This window comes from Catharus ustulatus, chromosome 10, assembly GCF_009819885.2.
Source record: "Catharus ustulatus isolate bCatUst1 chromosome 10, bCatUst1.pri.v2, whole genome shotgun sequence".
NCBI lineage: Eukaryota > Metazoa > Chordata > Aves > Passeriformes > Turdidae > Catharus > Catharus ustulatus.
This window is the reverse complement of record NC_046230.1, coordinates 9339537-9358775: the sequence shown is the minus strand read 5'-3', so window position 1 is coordinate 9358775 and position 19239 is coordinate 9339537. Positions and strand designations below refer to the sequence as shown.

Sequence of the window (19239 nt, the reverse complement as noted above, 5' to 3'; positions counted from 1 at the left end):
TTGGCAAGAGTTCTGAACTTACTCTATTAATACTTATGCCTGACAAAGATGGTCTGATTTATTGCTGATTAAAAGTAAGAAGTTCACAATGTCTGAAAAAACAGTTCTTGTTTGAAATAGAAAAATTTACTATGAAGGGGAAAGTTTAAGTAGATAAGTGACGTCTGGCTCTGTGGTATATCCTTGACTTTCCTGCTTTTGCCACCTATGGAAGAAAGCTGGAAACCCTAGAGGACCATGGCCTTTGTGGCAGATAACTGGTTTGCAGAATCCAGCAGTGAATGATTACTGCTGTCCCCAGAGGAGCTAGCAGGAGAATATTCCATACACTTCACCACACTAATACGGTTTTACAAATACCTGGCTTTAAACATAGGAAACAATGTGGTTGTGTGTCAAACTGTTTCTTTGCTTGCATTGCACTTGTGTAAATTATCATGGGCAATCAGGCACTTGGTGCCCGCTGCAAAGGCTGCACAATTTCCAAGTCACAGGATTAGATGAGATCCTCTGGAAACCAACCAGAATGTAGCACTCACATAACAATTGCTGTGGGGAAGTGAGAATAAGCAAAGCTGGCCTTGGTTCCTAAATGTTTGTACGAAACAAAAGAATGTAGCTGAGTTTACAGCATGTGCCCTCCCTCTGATTGATGTCTCAGGGGAAAGGAGGAGGGAATCATGCTTCTCCCAGTAGTGCAGCTTGAGGACGTGGGGGAAATATGAAGTAAACCATCCACAGATGGCTTTAAATGACATGCCAGATAGCTGGGAATGAAGGAACTCTGTGCAATGGGGAGAATTAATAAATATCCAGAATTGCCCTTCTCATTTATCCTGTAGCTTTTGGGATTGAATTCTCCCTTGGTGGTTCTGTGGGAGCAGGGATCTGTTGTGGCTCCTGCAGGAGAGTCCCTCAGGCAGTCATTAAGATCTATAGCCCATGTGTACACTTCCCCCTCTCCTCCCTCAGTCCTCCATTGCATTCACCCTGTTGGTAGCAGTGGGTATGGTTTGGAGAGCCCTTCTCTGTTGTCTCCTGCTCTTCAAACCCTTGACCTCTGGAAGTTCACTGATCCTTTTACTCTAGGTATTTTCCTTCTGCTGAACAGCTTTTATAACTGTGCAGAACTCCCCCAGCTTTTCCTGGTTAGCTGTCATGCACTCTTTGCAGACTCCTTGCTGCTGGGCTTGCTGTGTGCCAGCTGCTGTCTGGGCTTCCTAGAGGCCAGTTTGATGGCATACAGTGTTTGCACAGAAATCTGAGTACAGTTCTTAATTAATCTTAATTTGCTTGTGAGATTATGTTTAGTTTAAACCCCGGTATGAATAACTGTGAGAGCTTTACTGAAAGGTTAAGAAAAAACTGTTAACTCAGAAAAACTGCACAAAGACCTGAGAGTAGTACTGAACATAGTCACACATTTTTTTCAATAGTTCCCATCAGCATTCTTCCAAGGACAAGCAGATCTCTGTGGTTCCCTCTGCTATGAAATCCTGAAGTGCTGTAACCATAGGTCACGTTCAACTCAGACAGAAGCATCTGCTCTTCTTTATTTTTTCATGAGGAAGAACTTTGAATTTAACAAGCAGAAATCAATAGTCAGATCCCATCTACAGGTAAGTGAAGTATGAGATCATCAATATTTAACTGATGTGCATTAGTTTTTATCATTATTATTTTTATGCATTGAAGCAAGGCAATCCTATTGCAGTCCTCAGACAGGCAATTCTCTGTGGCAGTTTGATTTTTCCTGCCAAATCTGAAGTTGGCCTGGATTCTCTGCTGTTCTTGGGCTGCTCAGCTCTGTTCCAGGGAGAGACAACAGCTGTGGACATATCTGCATTGTCAGATTCATGACTATTCTTGACTCACATGTTGCTTACAGCAGTTGGAGCACAGCTGATGAAGGAACTAGACAGAATCTGACTACAGGAACAGACATGTAATGTCCAGTAATAACATATTTACACTCAAAATGTGAGCAGTTACAAAATTTTCAGAGATTATCTTTTTGTACCTTGTTACCTTCATAAGACAGGTATGAAATTGCACTGGCCTGGTGCATCAAGTCTTATTAAAACAGGGGTTAAAAACTCTTCTGAAACTCTGATTTCTTTGCTAATTGCATCCTGTGTTTGCTCCCCCTGTGCAGCTCATCAAGGCAGTGAGCCAGCTGATAGCGGATGCGGGGATTGGCGGATCTCGATTTCAACATTCACTCGCAATTATAAATAATTTTGCTAATGGAGACAAGCAGATGAAAGTAAGAAACATTTCTTGTCAATCACTACCTCTTGCAAAAGGTCAACAATTTCACAGGAGCAAGTGTTTCAGTAAATAAAAGTGCTGGCTCTATTAGCCAGTGATTTATACATTCATAATCTGCCTTTCTCCAGCAAGCTGAAGTTTGTGTTTGTGACTCAAAAGCCTAATAACTGAAAATAATTTTTAAACAAAAATATTTTTATTTGAGAAGTGTATTATTTGTTATTTATTGCTTATTTTGTTTATTTGTCTCATGCATTGGGACTAATGGAACACAATTATAGCTAAACAATTTTTAGTCTGCAATTGCTTCCTTTCCTCTGTTCAGTAAATGAGTAGCAAAAACAGGCACTACAGTTGGGTTTTGTAAAGCCTTGCTAACTCACTGAAGGTATACTCTTAGATGAGTTAACACTGCTATTATAGTCACTGTCTATACTAAAATTGTTGGGAAAAGATTCTGGTCTTTAGTTTTTACAATTCTTGTCCAAACATGTGTCAATCTGCATTTAGAGTTTTATACTTGAGTGGTTTTGTCCTCTGAAGGTGACTTTAGGGTATCTCCACTGAGATTAATAACAAAATTAGCATAAGCAAATTGGTAGATAGTTAGCAGAAGTAATTTGATGTGTTATCTAATAGGATGTCATTACAATTCTACTTGTTTTTGAAGTCCAGCTTTGAATTCACAGCACTGCAGTCAGTCTCATTGCTTCTGTGACTTGCTCATCTCTGTGTGACATAGAGGAGGGAGTATTTAATTTCATTTACTTTTTCTCAATGTTTTGCTTTTAAACAAAGCCAAGGGTGGAAGTAATTCTGAAAACAAATCTATTTCACTGCTTATCTGAAAAATAAAAACTGGAGAGCCGAGCTAAATATGTTGAGAACAGCTGGTGTGAGTAATATAAGGATTCTGTTTTAATCTAGCACAGTGTGAGAAGGTCAGGAGCCAGACTTGTGCTTTATTCCCTTGGTGAGACATGCTGGGAGTGTAGTTAAGCAGGACTATCTATAGCACACGGTGCTGTTGCTCAGAGGAAAATGTGCAAGGATCCAGTTCTGGACCCAGTAAGCAAGTGAGGAACACCTGTTCCAGTTCCCTGACTTCAGCAGAGTTGTTGCACATGGGCAGTGGAACAGGTGACTGACTTGGGCCGCCTGGTAGTGCTGTGACACATCAGGAAAAAACACCCAGGGTTTGTGTGCATGCTCTGGCACTGTGACTGCTCCAAAGCCTGCCCAGCTAGGGAAGAGGATGGAGGTCCTCTGTAAGCAGAACTTCACTTGTTCAGGGGTGCAGCATGTGGCTCTTTGGATGGTTTCAGTGATGCATTGCTTATCTTTCCCAAAGAACGTTAATTTCCCAGCAGAGGTGAAGGATCTGACCAAGCGCATCAGGACGGTTTTGATGGCCACAGCTCAGATGAAGGAGCATGAGAAGGACCCTGAGATGCTGGTGGATCTGCAGTACAGCCTAGCAAACTCCTATGCCAGCACACCTGAGTTACGCAGGACGTGGCTCGAAAGCATGGCCAAGATTCACGCAAGAAATGGAGATTTATCAGAGGTAATGTGAACAAATGAACAGGAAATCCATTTGTCTTTAGGCTGAGCTGTTCTGATTAAAAGGGCTTTGGAAGACCAACAACAGTAGTGAGTTAAGATAATCATACAGTCTCTCATATATTTGAAATCAGAGGAGTAGAGTTTGAAGACAGCTGGAGATGTGATGTGCTCATTCCAGCTTGCCTGATCATGAGCATCTGATGCATGCTGGAGTAAGACTTGAAATTGTCTGACAGGGAAGCTGAGGGCAGTGTCACTTTGGCACCTCTGCTACAGGCACAGCAGCTGTGGTGGAGACGAGGTTATGAGCAGTAACTCACATGAAGGATTTTCTTCTCCCCCACTACAGCCCAGGAAAGGAGCTTTGCTTATGTGTTGTGATTTTCATCAAAGACTAAAGGGATGATGAAAAGTTCCACTGCACAACCCAGGAATAGCTTATTTGTTAAGTCATCTTAGTGGTATTGAGAAAAATCTATGCATTTACATAAGACACCGCATGAAATTTCCACTTGAGGGGGATTTCATCATTTAATCCTTTTCTTAGGTTACTTTTGTCTTCCTTTTTCTGCCTCATGATTTGGTAGTGCTGAAAGTATATGCTCCTTGCATGTATTCTGCAATTCAGGGTATTTTGACATACCCATGTATGCTGGTCTCTCATTGCAGGCTGCTATGTGCTATATTCATATTGCTGCTCTCATTGCAGAGTACCTGAAGAGAAAAGGTAAGATCAATGTATTCAAAACCAACGGTGTATCTATAAATATTATTGTCCAAAATAATTTTTGGCTACCCCACTTTCCTTTCTTATATGTAAAGTATTTCTAAAGCAGCTTGAATTCTTCCCAAATGTATTATTTTTAAAATATATCATAAATGCTGGTCTTAGACTGGAACAGTGAAAGTGTGTTTTGTGCAAAGAGGTTTAATTAAATGTTTAGCAAGCTAGAGCTAATAGAGAATGCTTCACTTGTTAGTCTGTTGTTGTTAAATATGCATGTATTAACACATACCAGTGTACTAATACCATCTTACAATATCATAGGTTACTGGAAAATGGAAAAGATTTGTACCTCACGTATGCTCCTGGAAGATGCTCAAGTCTCTGATAGTAATGTGTTACTAACAACTCACAATGGAGGAAGTGAGTGATCTAACCGTGCCTGTTTGTGGGTCAAATAACCTGATTAGGGGTCAAACTACTGTTTTCCAACTGATCTGGAAAAGTATCAACGAAATCAAAACTGTTTCTAGTGCATGTTGAAGGCTGATATGGAGAGCAATGTCAGAAGCATCATGATTTCCTCTCCTGATGCTCTGTGGCTGGTCTGATGGATTGCTCAGAATGTTGTGGGCTTTTGCAGCAGGAAAATCCCTCTTGGGTCAATTGGTGTTTAGCATGCAAATCCATGTCCAATTCCTTGGCTATCCAAAGCTGGGAGGGCAGGGGGATGGCATTAATATCTGGTTATCCATATGTAACTTAGTATAGATAAAGGAGTCTCTTTAATCTATGATACTTATTTTAAAAACAGAGTGCAGGCTTATATTTTTTAATACTTCTATGCCAATGGTTATTTAGTTTATGAAATCTGTATTTCATAGTAATTCTCAGCATGATATTAGCAATTTCCACAAAGAGCAATTTCCAGGGTCAAGGGCAAATATCTGGCAAAGAGAAAACAGTTTTGGAAAGACTAAAGTCCTTCAATACATTTGGAAGTGTCTGTGGATAAGATGAAAAAATGCATCCTTTTAGAAGGAAGATTTCTGGGAAGAGCAGTAGTTGTGAGACAGTTCAGTGTTAAAAGGCTTTGCCTAAATAAAGATTATAGTAGCTGGAGTGAAGAACTTGGGTGATTTTAAACCCGTACTTAAACGGTTTTCAAAACTTGAGAGAGTGTGTATGGATTAGGTTTTTTACTTGAGCCATAGTAGCATTTTCCTACTTTTAAATTAAGCTTAGGTCTTGCCAGGAGTTTGTCACCTCCCCTGGCAGCTTTACCTCCTCCACTCCAGAGCTGCAGTAAAATCCTTGCAGGGCAGACCCTTTCTGATCTGTAAAGTTGATGCCTGTGCAAGTTGTTTCTGCTGCAACCATGGCACTAAGGCCTCAGCTTAGCACATACTTGATTTAAGCTCAGTTTTATTCCTTATGAGCCTTCCCATCCACATCTGCTGCCACCAGCCAGAGCTTTCTGCAAGGCAGTCCCTTGGCTGTGGCAGCACTGCTGACCCAGGGCAGGACTGGCCACTGGGCTGTGGCAGTCCTGGGGACCGTGCCCCTGGGACACCTGACAGGTGGGACGCCTGCAGGTTCCCCAGGTGTGAATTGTGTCACCTCAGCCTGTGAAGGTCGTTCCTGTGCACAAAGGAGTGTTGCATGTGAAGCTTTGCAAGGACTGCCAGCACCTGCAGCTCAGGAACAAAATGCCAAAGAGAGGAATAACCCTGCATCAGGAAAATGCTATTGTTCCCTTTGCCTGGAGAAGTGAATTTATATCATTGAGGAAAACATGAAATAGTCTCAAATTCAATCAGCTCCATTTGTGCTTTTCATTACTTGGGCTGTGAAAGAAATCAACTCATCAGCTCTGTTTTAATGATATCCAGTAACTTCTTGAAGTATCTGGTCATTCAGTCATTAATAGCCTTTCTTATGACTTGCACTTCAAGGCTTGTTCTCCATGGGATGGCCTGCTTTTCTGAGCATTACCCCCAACATTAAAGAAGAAGGTGCTATGAAGGAAGACTCTGGGATGCAAGACACTCCCTATAACGAGGTCAGCAATGTTAACATTTATATACCTGTTCTGTATTAGCACTGTATTATTTCTAGTGGAATCCTGTACATTAAAACAAATTACAGTGAGTGGCAATGTAAGGGCATGCAGCTTTTGAGTGAAATGTCACAGCTGTTGCAGTGGTGTTTGGCTAAGGAGAACATGAAGTACCAGAGCTGAAATCAGGGCAGGGGGAAGCCATTGAAGCAAATCCATTCTTATGCATGAGATGTCAACTATTCAAGTATTTTCATCTTACTGTTATTTCTGGTTTTTTGTCTAAAGAAGGGCTAGGTCGCCAACACCTGATTAAACACTGTATAATTGCAATAAACCTTAATATAGAAGTTCCAGAATAAAAATGAAGTAGTGGGTATGTGCTTTTGCTGCATTGCTATTAATTAAATGCCACCAGCTGTCAAGTTGCTGAACTATTTGCATTTGTGAACTTGCAGAATATTCTCGTGGAACAGCTGGAGTTGTGTGTTGAGTACCTCTGGAAGTCTGAGAGATACGAGCTTATTGCTGAGGTTAACAAGCCTATTATTGCTGTTTTTGAAAAGCAGAGGGACTTTAAAGTAAGTGTGGGTGTTTGGTTTGGGCCTTTTTAATTATCCTAAGGCAACAGTAAAGATCAAAACTTTGAGGCAGAAAAATGTGCTTTCTTTAAAAGGAATGTTTTCTTTCTTCCTGTCTGTAATTTCTCCTTTTAATGTTTTGTGCTATGAGAAAATTTTGGTATATTCCCTGCCTCTTTGCAGCATCAATGCAACAGTAAATGTAAAAGGATTTTGAACAGACCCCTTCTTTTTAGCCAGTGGATCTGACTTGGGCTCTAAAACAAGAGCACATTTGCATTGTATTTAAGTTTAGAAAATGCTGATAAATTGTGCGATTTCTTCACAATTTCAGGGTTTCTTAGTTTCTTATTTACTTGGCAATTCCAATACACAATGGATAGCCAGCTGATAACCTCATTTACTGATTTTTCTGGGTGTAAATTGAAAGAGACACAAAGTGGTAGGTAGCAATAAGCTGAAATTTTGGTTCTCTGTGCTGTGAAAGTGCTCTTTAGTGGTTAACTGAGAAGAGAACATCCTTGTGGGACTGGGAGCTGATTGCAGCTGCTGGCGCCTTGTTCTGACCTGCACAAACAACACTTAACAGTTTAGCAGCACTGTCTGGTGCTGGGATGATGCTCTGTGACCCTGTACACAACGGCTCCACTGCCACAAAGCTCCTCAGAAGATGACAGAGACCTTGCAGTGAATCTTTAGTACGGCTAACAAAGTTAAACTCTTCCCTTAGCACGTACAACCATCTTTGCAAAGGTTTGGGAGCCCAAGGCAAGCCTCGGTTGTGCAGGGCTGTGGTGACATTTCCCAAGGTGCTGGCATGCCCTCAGCTCCCCTCCCTCTGCCTGTTTGTGCATGCAGAGACTGTCTGACCTGTACTACGACATCCACCGCTCCTACCTGAAGGTTGCAGAAGTTGTGAACTCTGAGAAGCGTCTCTTCGGGCGGTATTACCGGGTGGCTTTTTATGGGCAGGTAAGTGAACTTGGGCTCTTTTGTCTCCACAGTCAGAGATTTCACACCTGTTCTTGATATAGTTCAGGGAAACACTTGGTAGTAATCACAAAAACTGCCTCGTGGATCCAACTCCCAGCAGGATTTTGGTCAGGTGAGAGCACTCAGTTGCCTCCACTGCTGTGGATTTAGTGGTTTGTTAGAGAACAGACTTCTGTGCCAGCTTTAGTTCTTGACTTCATAAAGCAAAGCTGAGACTGAGGCAGGGAAGGATTTTTCAAACTACAACATAAATGGAACCAGTTAAGTCATCTTTGCTATATGGACTCTCCTCTAATGGATCTTAAAGCAGAGCAGTATGCAGTAGATGCTTTGTTGTGTTTTTTACTGGCTCTGCATTCTGCTTCCAGGCCACCTCTGATTCTGTGCAATGTACTGTAGAATAGCATTACTCCCTCTGCTGTGCTTCAGCACCCTTGGAGCATTTTGTGTTTTCTTCTACCACAAACCAGTGTAGCAATCCAGCATGTTCCTTTTAGTCCTCTTTTTGGCAAGCATAAAATTTCCTGTGCTCTAAAATATAAAGTGTGTAAACAACAGATTGATGTGAATCATTCTGTTTGCTAATTAGATTTTAATACAGAAATTTGCTCTTTTCTCCTTTTGATCTTATTCAAGGCTGTGGTAAGTCTAGTTCTGTTGCATGTTTTGTTTAATTCTCCTTACACATCCTTCATCCTTCCCTCAACTGTTACTTTAACATTAATTTTCCTTTGCTCTTGGTTCTTTGGTTCGTGGCAGATGAAGTAACATTGCTGCATTCATTGCTGCATCCTACAAACTAATTTTTGTTTGTTCAGTTTCCTGAATTACCGAGCTGTATCTGTCATCATGTTGTGTGTGCACTGTGGGGTCCAATGCTGCTTCATCTCATCTCAGTGGAAGTTCCTCCCAGCTTCACTGGGAGTGGGATTGGACCCCTTTTTCCTCTGTTGAAAGTCTTGGGGTAGCATTAATGCTGTTTGAATGCAAGCCTGCTTTCCTGGCCTGCCCAGCAGCTCCCAGTGAAAGGCTGTTGTGTCAGTCTGAGCTCCATGGCAGTGGTCACTGGAGCACTCTGGGCAGGCCATGGTCCTGGCAGTCTCTTGTAGGAGCAAGCAAATGAGAATTCAGAGGGGAATGGCAGGTCCTGGCTCTCTGGACAGATTAGCAAAGCTGAACTTGCCAAATTCAAGGAGGAAGTTAGCTGCACCTGAGGAAGGGCAGAGTTTTCCCTATGGCTGGTCTTCCTCAAAATGAGAGCAGCACAGGGCAAAACAGGACTCTCCACCTGCAGCCTCTGGCCAGTATTCTCCCAGAGCCAGGGGCTCTCCCACTGGGTAATTTAGCTGCAGCACTTCTGCTGAACTGGGCTAGCATCTCTCTAACAGTGCAATGACTTTCCAGCTGCCAGTGCCACAAGGACAACTTCATTTAAACAGCTTTAGTGCTCCAAAGGGTCTGACTTTGTCATAGCTGTGTCTTCCTCTGTTTGTTCCCCCAGTCACTGGGCTCTAAAGGCAGCAAGCACTGCTTTCTCCTTGCCCGTTGCAGGAGAGATGTGATGTGGCTGCTGTTCCTTAACTGAAAGAAAAGCTGCAGAGAAAGCAGGTTAACAAACAAAAGAATAATGTTAATGCTAGGAGGGAGAATTTTGGAGCTTCTTAGTGGAGAAAGATGATCTGCAGCTGCACCTGAAAACTGTTCTTCATGCAAAGGCAGAGACACTATTTGGTTCCTGCATTGCTGCAGGGACCCTGTGCAAGGATGGTTTGAATTAATGTGATCCTCAGGGAGGACACAGTCATCTGTTTTCACCAGCAAGATTTATTTGCCAGCTCAGGGAGCCAGATCTCATGGCAGATGCTGTTTTAGACTGCACATTCTGTTAAAGGCCTTTGGTGACAATATCTCATTGCACCCCCAAGTGACCACACTAGCCAGTGCATATAAGTTTACTCAGATGAGTGTTTGAGAAGTCAGTATCTTTCATTAATTAAGAGCCCCAAAAAAGTGCTTTTAAATATATTGAATAGCTGGGAACTCATATTGGGCTGATAAGCAAAGACATTCAAGACCTGTTTTTCAGAGCAGTGTCAGGTAAAGGTTAGTTCTCCTGTGTGTACAAGAAGCTGGAGAAGTTGGAGGGCAGAGTTTCACAGTGATCACAATCACTCACTGTGGGAAGAGACAAGGAAAGAACCATTAGATGCCAGTTCCTGGCAGGTCAAGCAGAAAGCTTTACCTCAGCACCTTTTAGCAAAGGGCAGAGAAGGGTCTGATGTGCTGTGAGCTCCAAGGCTGTGTCTGGAGGTGTGTGAGGATGAGGAATGGCCTTATCACTTATCAGAACTCCCACAGTGATAAGCCTTGGTCTCTCAGAACATCAGAGCTCGGTATTCAGGAGGTCATCTGCCTTCCATCACCATCAGCTGCTCCCTGTAATAATTTTTATCTGTGAGGCTGTGTTGTCCTTGCAGGACCAAACCAGCCAGGATGAAAATAATCCAGGGATATGCATTGATAATGTAACCTTGGCTGCTTAATATTTTAAAATACTGAAATTGGAGGATATTTGGCTTCTGAAAAGTATTTAATCTTGCTTTTAATAGTCTTTGCCAGACATATAGCATATGGCAGATGTGATTATTTATAGCTCACAGTTAACTTCTGCTTGTCACTTGTCAGCTGAAATACTGTAGGGAATATGTACTTAAATTATGTCTCTTGCATTAGAGATAAGACTAAATCTGTTAGTGGTTTGTTTTCAGGTATTTTTTTAAAAGTAAAACGATTAACAGAGATATCATCTCAGTGTGCCATGCAGCATGAGCAGAGATTTGGCACTTCCATGTAAACACTGTGTTCCAGCATGCAAACACACAAGAATCAGGGTTTAAGAGCATAAACTATATTCTAGCTTGCTATGTGATTAATTTGGAAAACATGTTTTCTTGAAAACACAGAATAGTAACAGAAAGCAGATGTCTTTTGACAGAAACAGTTCAGAGTAGTGTGTTTAAGTATGATTGCATCAAACTAATGAAGTTTTCCCACATAAAGCGGTTTTGCTTCAGTGGAAACAAGATCAGAAACCAGATTATGATCCTGTAGATATTTTCTCATTGTAATCAATAGGAAGTCAGATTTTTTCCTCAATTACCTGTGAAGTTCTTCATATGCCTGTGGAATTTAATTGATAATACTGTTTAAAATCATGCCATGTTAGAAGGTCACTGAGACTGAAGAAGATGCTGTCAGGTGAGCTGCTGTTGCAGCTATTAGTTATTGGGTTCCTGTAATGCCCACAGTACTCCTGACATGTCTAGTTTTTAATCCATGAGAGTTTTTTCATCATACACACATCAGCATTTTCAAGAAAGCCCTTTAACTCTTTGATCAGCTTGGTCTCAAGTGAATTAATGTGTCGGGAGCTTTTCCTGGGTAACTTTGGAGATTGCAGACCAGTACAAAAACTGACCTCTAGGCACATATCTGCTAGGAGTGGACAGAGGTAAGCTTTTAACTTAGGTGCTGGAAGTGGCCTACTGGATGCTTTGGTGGGTATACAGGCAACCTTGATTCCTGATGTAAATGCCTTGTTTAGGTTTTGCCCTGCCTGTTATGTTCACTGTATCCTTTTGTTTCTTTCCAAACAGGGCTTTTTTGAAGAAGAGGAAGGTAAAGAGTATATCTATAAAGAGCCCAAATTAACTGGCTTGTCTGAGATATCTCAAAGGCTGATGAAACTTTACGCAGACAAGTTTGGAATAGATAACGTGAAGATCATCCAGGATTCCAACAAGGTATGAAAGATGTGGTTTCCACAAGGGAGAGAACTGAGTGCATGGTGCAAGAGGAGCAGGCAGATGTTTGCTGCAGTGCAGAAGCAGGGGGTTTTTGTCTCATTTAGCTTTCATCCATTTTTGCCAATGGTTATAGTCAAAGGTCCCACTCTTCTTGGGAAGGTCTTGGTAAAATACCTTTGTATCCATCCATGATCTGAGTATTACATTTGGAAATCTCAGTTTTCATCAGTATGGCTATAAATAAATAAACACATCAAAAATGTAAAAGATGCCTTGGGAGCTCATCACCCTTAACATAATTTTATTCCGTTTGCCACTGTACCCCAGGTGAACCCCAAAGACCTGGATCCCAAATACGCCTACATCCAGGTGACCTATGTGACACCTTTCTTTGAGGAGAAGGAGGCCGAGGATCGCAAGACTGACTTTGAAATGCACCACAACATCAACCGCTTCGTGTTCGAGACGCCCTTCACGCTCTCGGGGAAGAAGCACGGGGGTGTGGAGGAGCAGTGCAAGAGGCGCACGATCCTCACCAGTACGTCTGCCTGGCTGCTCCCTGCCCTATCCCACCTCTCCAGCTCAGCCCACAAGGGCAGGGCAACTCCCAGGTGTCCCCCACAAGGGCAGGTCATCTCCCAGGTGTCCCCCACAAGGGCAGGTCATCTCCCAGGTGTCCCCCACAAGGGCAGGTCATCTCCCAGGTGTCCGTCAGTCAGTTGTCCAGGATGACTCTTCTTTTCACTGTGTGTGTTGGCCATGTGCTTCCTTACAGACCTGACCATCTTAGGGATAGTTATTTCCATTCAGCTGCTTTGTTTTTCCTTATAATTGACATTTTAACTGTTCCTGCAATGATATAACTTGGAAGTGGTTCTGTTGGAGACAGCACTCAGAACCATTTTCTTTTAATAATAAACAATTCAAAGAAAAAAGCCAAGTAGGATGTCTATTCTGCTAAGGGTAAAACTTGCAGATAGAAATTTTTGTTCAAAATGGGAGTAACATTCACTATATAGGATTTTTTTAAGCTATAGGTAATATTTCAATCAGTGTTTTTAAGGCAGGAATGTCAGGAGCACTAGATACGTCTTCTCTTTATGAGTCATATTAAACTGAAGTTTTTAGCTTCTTATCATGATTGAAATTTCTCTTTTAAAAAGCATCCTTTGTGGCACTACTGCTGAAACTTGACATGTCTGAATTTTGATGTATGAGGAGCTGTCTGAGATGGAGGCGTTGTTCTCATGGGCAGCCGTGGGCAGAGAGGCTGATGTTCACAGCAAAGGCTCCCAAGTGACAGAAAATCCAGTTTCCTACCAACTTCAGTGCCTCCACTTTGTCCTCTGGGGGAACCAAAAAGAAACTCCTTACAGTGCAAGCACAGTCACCTAAAAGTTTTCTTCTGGCAAGTCAGGAAGGAGGCACTGATGTCTGAGGGTGTCTTGTTACATGACACAGCTTTGGTTGTAATAAGAAGAGAGGAGGAATAGCTTGTGTGTGGTTTGTTTAAGTGCTTCTGCAGCAGTAGGTGTTTTGAGATCTGTATTGAAGCAGGTAGTTTCACTGACTTGAAAGTGCAGCTGTTATGGTCTGTCTGGCAAAAACAGAAGGGTGTTCTTCTGGCAGAATATTTTCCCTGGATTATTACATGCTGTCACCAGCTCCCACTGCTCTCAGCCCTGCTCCATCTCTGGCATTTGGTTGGAATTTGATGACCTCCTCTTCTGCCCTGCTTTTCCCTTTGGCACCTTCCTCACCTCAGTGCTTTTCACTAAAGGAAACATTCTTTTCTTCTCTTTTTTCTTTCTTTTTTTTTTTTTCATTCCTGTTTGTTAAAGTCACGTGTTTTCATTTGTTTCCTGTGTGAACTTAAGTGCTTTTAGTTTGAGAGGAAAGCAAGGCTTCTGCTGTGACAGGAGGAGTGGTGAAGTCAATTGTGCCTGAGTGGCTGGAGTGGCACCTGCACTGCATCTCTGCTCCAGAGCCTGCTGGGCAGAGGGCAAGTGCAGCCTGGCTGCAGTCCTTGGTTCACTGGCTCTCTGCCATGCCTGGCTCATGCTTCCAGCTCTGGAATTCGTGGGTTTCCTGCTCTCCAATGAGATAGACATGCTGTAAACTGGAGCTTGTTTAGGTCTGAGCTGACTGGAAGCAGATGCTTAGTGGAGAAGGATGTGCATGGAGTTTGGGAGACCTTCCAAAGTGTGTAGGGCAATCAGAAAAGTGTTAGATCAGATCAGACTTAGTGCACCATGACAGTACCTTTGCCAAACTCCCTGAGATCCATAAAGGCCTTGACTGAAAGAGTTTTAAAGGTGAATAATTCCTGTCAGCTCCAATAGCAGTATTTAGGTTGAATGTTAAAATTACGTCTTCACTTCTTTAAGGATGATGTTTTAACAGTAGGTTCATCTGCAGGTGAGTGTCCTGGTTTAACCTCAGCTGGCAGCTAAGCCCCATGCAACCACTCACTGGGTGTCCTCTGGTGGGATGGGGAAAATCAGAAGTGTAAATGTTTAATAGGTAAAGCAAAAGCTGCACAAACAAGCAAAGCAAAACCAGGGAAGTGTCTTGGGAAGACAAACACCACACTCTGAATGTCCCTCCCCTTTCCTCCTCCTTCCCCCTGCTCTATATGCTGAACATGACACCATATGGTCTGGAAAACCCCTTGGGTCAGTTGGGGTCAGCTGTCCTGGCTGTGTTCCCCCTGTGCACCCCCAGCCTCCTCTGTGGTGTGTGGGGTGAGCAGTAGAAAAGGCCTTGATGCTGTGCAAGCCCTGCCCAGCAAGAACCAACACATCCCTGTGCTATCAGCCCTGTTTGCAGCACAAATCCAGAGCACAGCCCTGTATCAGCTACCATGAAAAACTTAACTCTATCCCAGCCAACACCAGCACAGTGAATGATTCCCAGTTCAACTAAGCTAGAGGCTCCTGTCTCTGACCTGAAGTATGTTTGATGTGATGGCTTGAGCTGTCTGAAATTCAATGTGGATTTATAATTTGATGGCTTAAGTCAGAAGAAGAAATTTGTGGATTCTAAAATCTGAGCACTGAGAGCTTTTTGCCACCTGCACGGGGCAGAGCTTGCTGTCAAACACCAGTGAGTTCAAAAGGAAATGCTCTTCCAGTGCCAGGTACATCAGAATTCAGTTTGGACCTGCTGTGTCACTTCTACTCATTCAGTGATCAAAAATTTTTTTTTTTGGATTAATATAGAGATTGACAAAGTCAAAAGTTAATACTTTGACTTAATTGTTTTGCTTTCTTAAATCTCTCTTGCTGAGTGAGTTCTCTGACCCATTTCTCTCTCTCTTGAGTAGCCAGTCACTTGTTTCCCTACGTGAAGAAGCGGATTCAGGTCATAAGCCAAACCAGCACAGAGCTGAACCCCATCGAAGTGGCCATTGATGAGATGTCCAAAAAGGTCTCAGAGCTCAATCAGCTTTGCACAATGGAAGAAGTGGACATGATCCGACTGCAGCTCAAGCTCCAAGGAAGCGTCAGTGTCAAGGTAGTGACAGTTTGCTGCCTTTATTCTCTTTTTTCAATGCATCTACCTTATTTTTTATTCTGATTTTCATCATTCCAGCTATTTTTGTCTTTGGCATATCTTGTATTATAATGCTGCTAGATCCCACTCTAAACACACTAAGGAATGGCAAGTTTTCCACTGGCATTGATGATTGCTGGTTTTCTATGCTGATTATTTCATTCAAGTCTACTCTAAATAACAATTAAAATCTTTCCAACAAGACTGTCATGTATCACTTGAGAATATGGTCCATCGCAGGCAGGTGGATTCTTTAAAGGGAGTTTGCTGGGGTTGGCTTTGTCATTTCCTATTTAGGAAAGCTGGGATTGTGACAGGCATGTGTATTCCTGGTGCTCTCACAGAAATGTCTTCTAACAAACATGTCACTGTCTGGGTGGTCAGCTAGCTGGGGACTTGGAAAGGCCAGCACAGATCTGCAGCTTGTACGAGGTTGAGCAGCTCCTGTTTCCTCAACAGAGCTCCTCAGCTTCCATCCTGGTGACAAAAGGAATGAGGGGATGTTCTTCTCACAGCCTAGGTTGCTTGAGGCCACTCTCCAAGCTTTGTAACACAGGAGAAACAACAATGAATGGCTTATTCTCTGCACATAAGCTGTGTATTTTTTTACCCAGGTAAATGCTGGACCAATGGCCTATGCTCGAGCTTTTCTTGAAGAGACAAATGCTAAGAGATATCCTGATAATCAAGTCAAACTTCTGAAGGAAATCTTCAGGTAAACATTAATTTTAGGCTTTTCACCCCCCCACATAGCACATAGGACACTCTGCAGAACACAGGCAGGTGAGACACGAAATCAGGCTGATTTGAACCAGCCTAATTTGCATCTGCATTTCCCCTATCTTATGAGTCATTCTTAAGAAATATTTACTGGAGTTCTGGGCTACCCTAGTAGAGTACATTCCTTTTGATCTGAGAATGAGTTCTGAAATTCCCTTCTAACAAGGTGCAATTTGCAAGGGGGAGCAGAGAGACAGCATTGTGTGTAGCTGTACACAGACAGGTTTTTTCATTACTACAAAACTTGTGTCATTGTTTTTTGTGTTTTGGTGCTTGCAGGCAATTTGCTGAAGCCTGTGGACATGCCCTCGATGTCAATGAACGCCTTATTAAGGAGGATCAATTTGAGTATCAGGGAGAGATGAAGTCTCATTACAAGGATATGCTCAGCGAGCTCTCTGTAGTTATGAATGAACAGGTCAGAACATCTATTTTGGTGCTGGTTCGGCTCAGTGAGGGTGGATAATTGTGTCTTCTAGTGACAAATGAAGCTGCAGAACAAAATACTAGAAGTAAAATCTTGCAGTGCAATAGTGACTGAGAAAACGGTTTAATTTTTTGCGGTTTTGAGTTTTGTTTCTTCCCTTTTTTTTTTAATAGAAGTATATTCTATATAGCAAATCTGGTCCAATCTGGTTGCTGACTGGGTTTTAGAGGCATAGAAAGATAGTCTAAACTAGTCCTTTATGCTTTGCTTGCTTTGTCCTATAGCTGAGATGTATTTAATTAAAACAGTAAATTGCTATTAAGATGTAGCTTATAACCACAGGTGGTATCTTTATTGTTTATATTCAGCTTTGAGAGAAAGTTATTTTTCAAGGGTTTTTTTATGCTTGAGTACACTGTCAAAATAGATGCCATGTATTTTAGCAGCTTCAGAAGGATGAGCAGGCACAGATGCATTATATGAACTGCATCCCAAAATTCTGAATTGGACTCCAGTGCACACCTGCAGCTATTTTACTGCTGTCCAGGCAGATTGTTTTTTCATATTTTCTGTTTTAAATAAATACTGAGTGATTTGTATACTGAAGTGCTAATTAAACCATGTTTAATTATATCTCTGCATGCTTATGGGCAGGCTACCTTAGATTGCATCTGATAAATAGTTCTTCTCTAGCAGTTGTGCTGCATTTCCAGTGCCTGTAGCATCCAAAAGCACTGTTGGAGTAGAGTTACTGGGTTTAACCACTGGTATCAGTGGTGGCATCTCACAGAAGTGCCTAATTGGCTCTCCATTACCCCATGCTGTATTATTCATCTTCACATATGAGGAGAATCAGGACTGACCTGAATGTTTTGCCCATTGTTGTACTTATGTATTGTGGAATTGAGTGAGTTTTTCCTTGGGTGTAAAGCTCCTAATTGGAGGCCTGGTGCCTGCCAGGTGGGGATTGAGCTCAGGGGTAGCTGCAGTTCTGGGACTTGTGCTCCTCTCCTGTACAGTGTATAAAGATTTGTGGGCCTCAAGCATTCCAGTGATTTTATCATAACTAGTGTTTATCACTGTTTTGTTAAGCATGTAAATGTTAGGGTTATTATTTGTTAATCAATATTCATGCATCTCACATGGAAGTTACTTTAACCATCTAGTCAGTGTGCATAGGCAGCCCCCTGTGTCTTGTGTGAACCACTGTTTCCCACTAGAATGGAAAATGGATGGTCAGCTCAAATGAGGCACAAGCAGCCCATTCAGCATTCATGCTCCTATCTGTATTTATATCTGTGAGCTCTGAGTTTTCTTCATACAAAATAGTACAAAATTACTTGTACAAAGCAATGCTAATGTGTAAAGAGTTCATCCAACAAAAGTCAAAATTGTCATCTCTATTACCAAAATTATCTAATTTTAAAGTCTACCCTGAAAAGTCTCCCACTCACAATCCTTTGGGGAAGCCCCATTTTCTGGGCAGTGTGGGGTTTTGAGAAAACTCTATTCCTCTTGCAGTGAACTCATTAACTCCCTGCTTCTGAGCATTTCTGAGTACTTCTGAGAGTATTTCCTCAGAGAAATCACATGCCATAAACTGTGGCTGAAATATTTATCTCACTGTTGGAAAGCTTGGGGCTCTCTTGCATCTGTGCTGTGTGCTTTACACCAGTAAAATTTGCCATCTTTCCCATTGCTGTATTCAAGAGAGTTTTGTTTCTCACCTACTGACAGTGACTTTTTCATCACCACATGTTTTTCTCTTTTTTGTTTTTCTCTTTTCTGTTCTTCTTTTCTGACAGCTCTGTCATGGTCCTTGCTTATACAGCTTCTCTTCTTCCCTGTCTAACATTTCCCTCAATACTATAGCCAAAAGTGGTATGTTCATTTTTCTTACATCTATTTTTTTCTTTTAATGTCATATACTTCCTTCACTTGCTGTCTTTTCTGCTGGGTATGTTTGTTTAATTTTTATCTCTAATAACTCCCTTCTCAGGGAGTTTTAAAAAAAGACCCAAGGTATATGTGTGATGTGCTGTCCATGAGCAGTCTTGAGAAGCCTGTTCTTTAGGGTCCTAGTTGTGAACTTTGGCAGGCCAGTGAGGCAGCTCAACATGAGCCCCCTAAAGCAAAAGCAAGTGCCTATAGTAGCAAAGCTGGCTGCCCCCAAGTCCCAGCGCTCTTCCTGCAGCTCATGGTGTGAGAGCAGCTCCTTCCCAGAGCTGTCTGTGCTTGTGTCTGCCTAAATGACAGCTCAGGTGTGGCTGACCTGCAGCCCTGGCCAAGGACAGCTGGGGCTGATGGTGTAGGGCTCCACCTGGAGCTTGGTCAAGGGGAGAGGTTTCTCTTCCACTGCTGGAGCTGTGTGGTCAGTGGGGATGGCCCTGTCTCTGCTGTGAATGCTTCAACAAAGCACCCATGGAGGAAAACAGGTTTTCAGTCTGCTTTTATAGAAGTAGGAAACAAGAGCTTTA

At 42.3% G+C, this 19239-nt stretch overlaps 1 protein-coding gene across 12 annotated transcripts in view; it reads left to right on the top strand.

The window, feature by feature from the left end:
- Positions 1–19239, top strand: part of DOCK10 (dedicator of cytokinesis 10) — a 120521-nt gene that overhangs the window by 100013 nt on the left and 1269 nt on the right. For 5 of the 12 annotated variants that reach the window (XM_033068466.1, XM_033068470.1, XM_033068468.1 and 2 more), the window contains exons 43-57: positions 1437–1619; positions 2156–2266; positions 3623–3838; positions 4507–4564; positions 4886–4984; positions 6517–6623; positions 7079–7201; positions 8060–8173; positions 8831–8836; positions 11851–11997; positions 12328–12538; positions 15326–15516; positions 16170–16270; positions 16615–16753; positions 18568–18643. In XM_033068466.1, coding sequence (XP_032924357.1) covers positions 1437–1619; positions 2156–2266; positions 3623–3838; positions 4507–4564; positions 4886–4984; positions 6517–6623; positions 7079–7201; positions 8060–8173; positions 8831–8836; positions 11851–11997; positions 12328–12538; positions 15326–15516; positions 16170–16270; positions 16615–16753; positions 18568–18643 — 1882 coding nt within the window. The remainder of the gene's footprint in view (positions 1–1436; positions 1620–2155; positions 2267–3622; positions 3839–4506; positions 4565–4885; positions 4985–6516; positions 6624–7078; positions 7202–8059; positions 8174–8830; positions 8837–11850; positions 11998–12327; positions 12539–15325; positions 15517–16169; positions 16271–16614; positions 16754–18567; positions 18644–19239) is intronic. The other 7 variants (XM_033068469.1, XM_042779596.1, XM_033068471.1 and 4 more) reach the window with 5 other exon arrangements.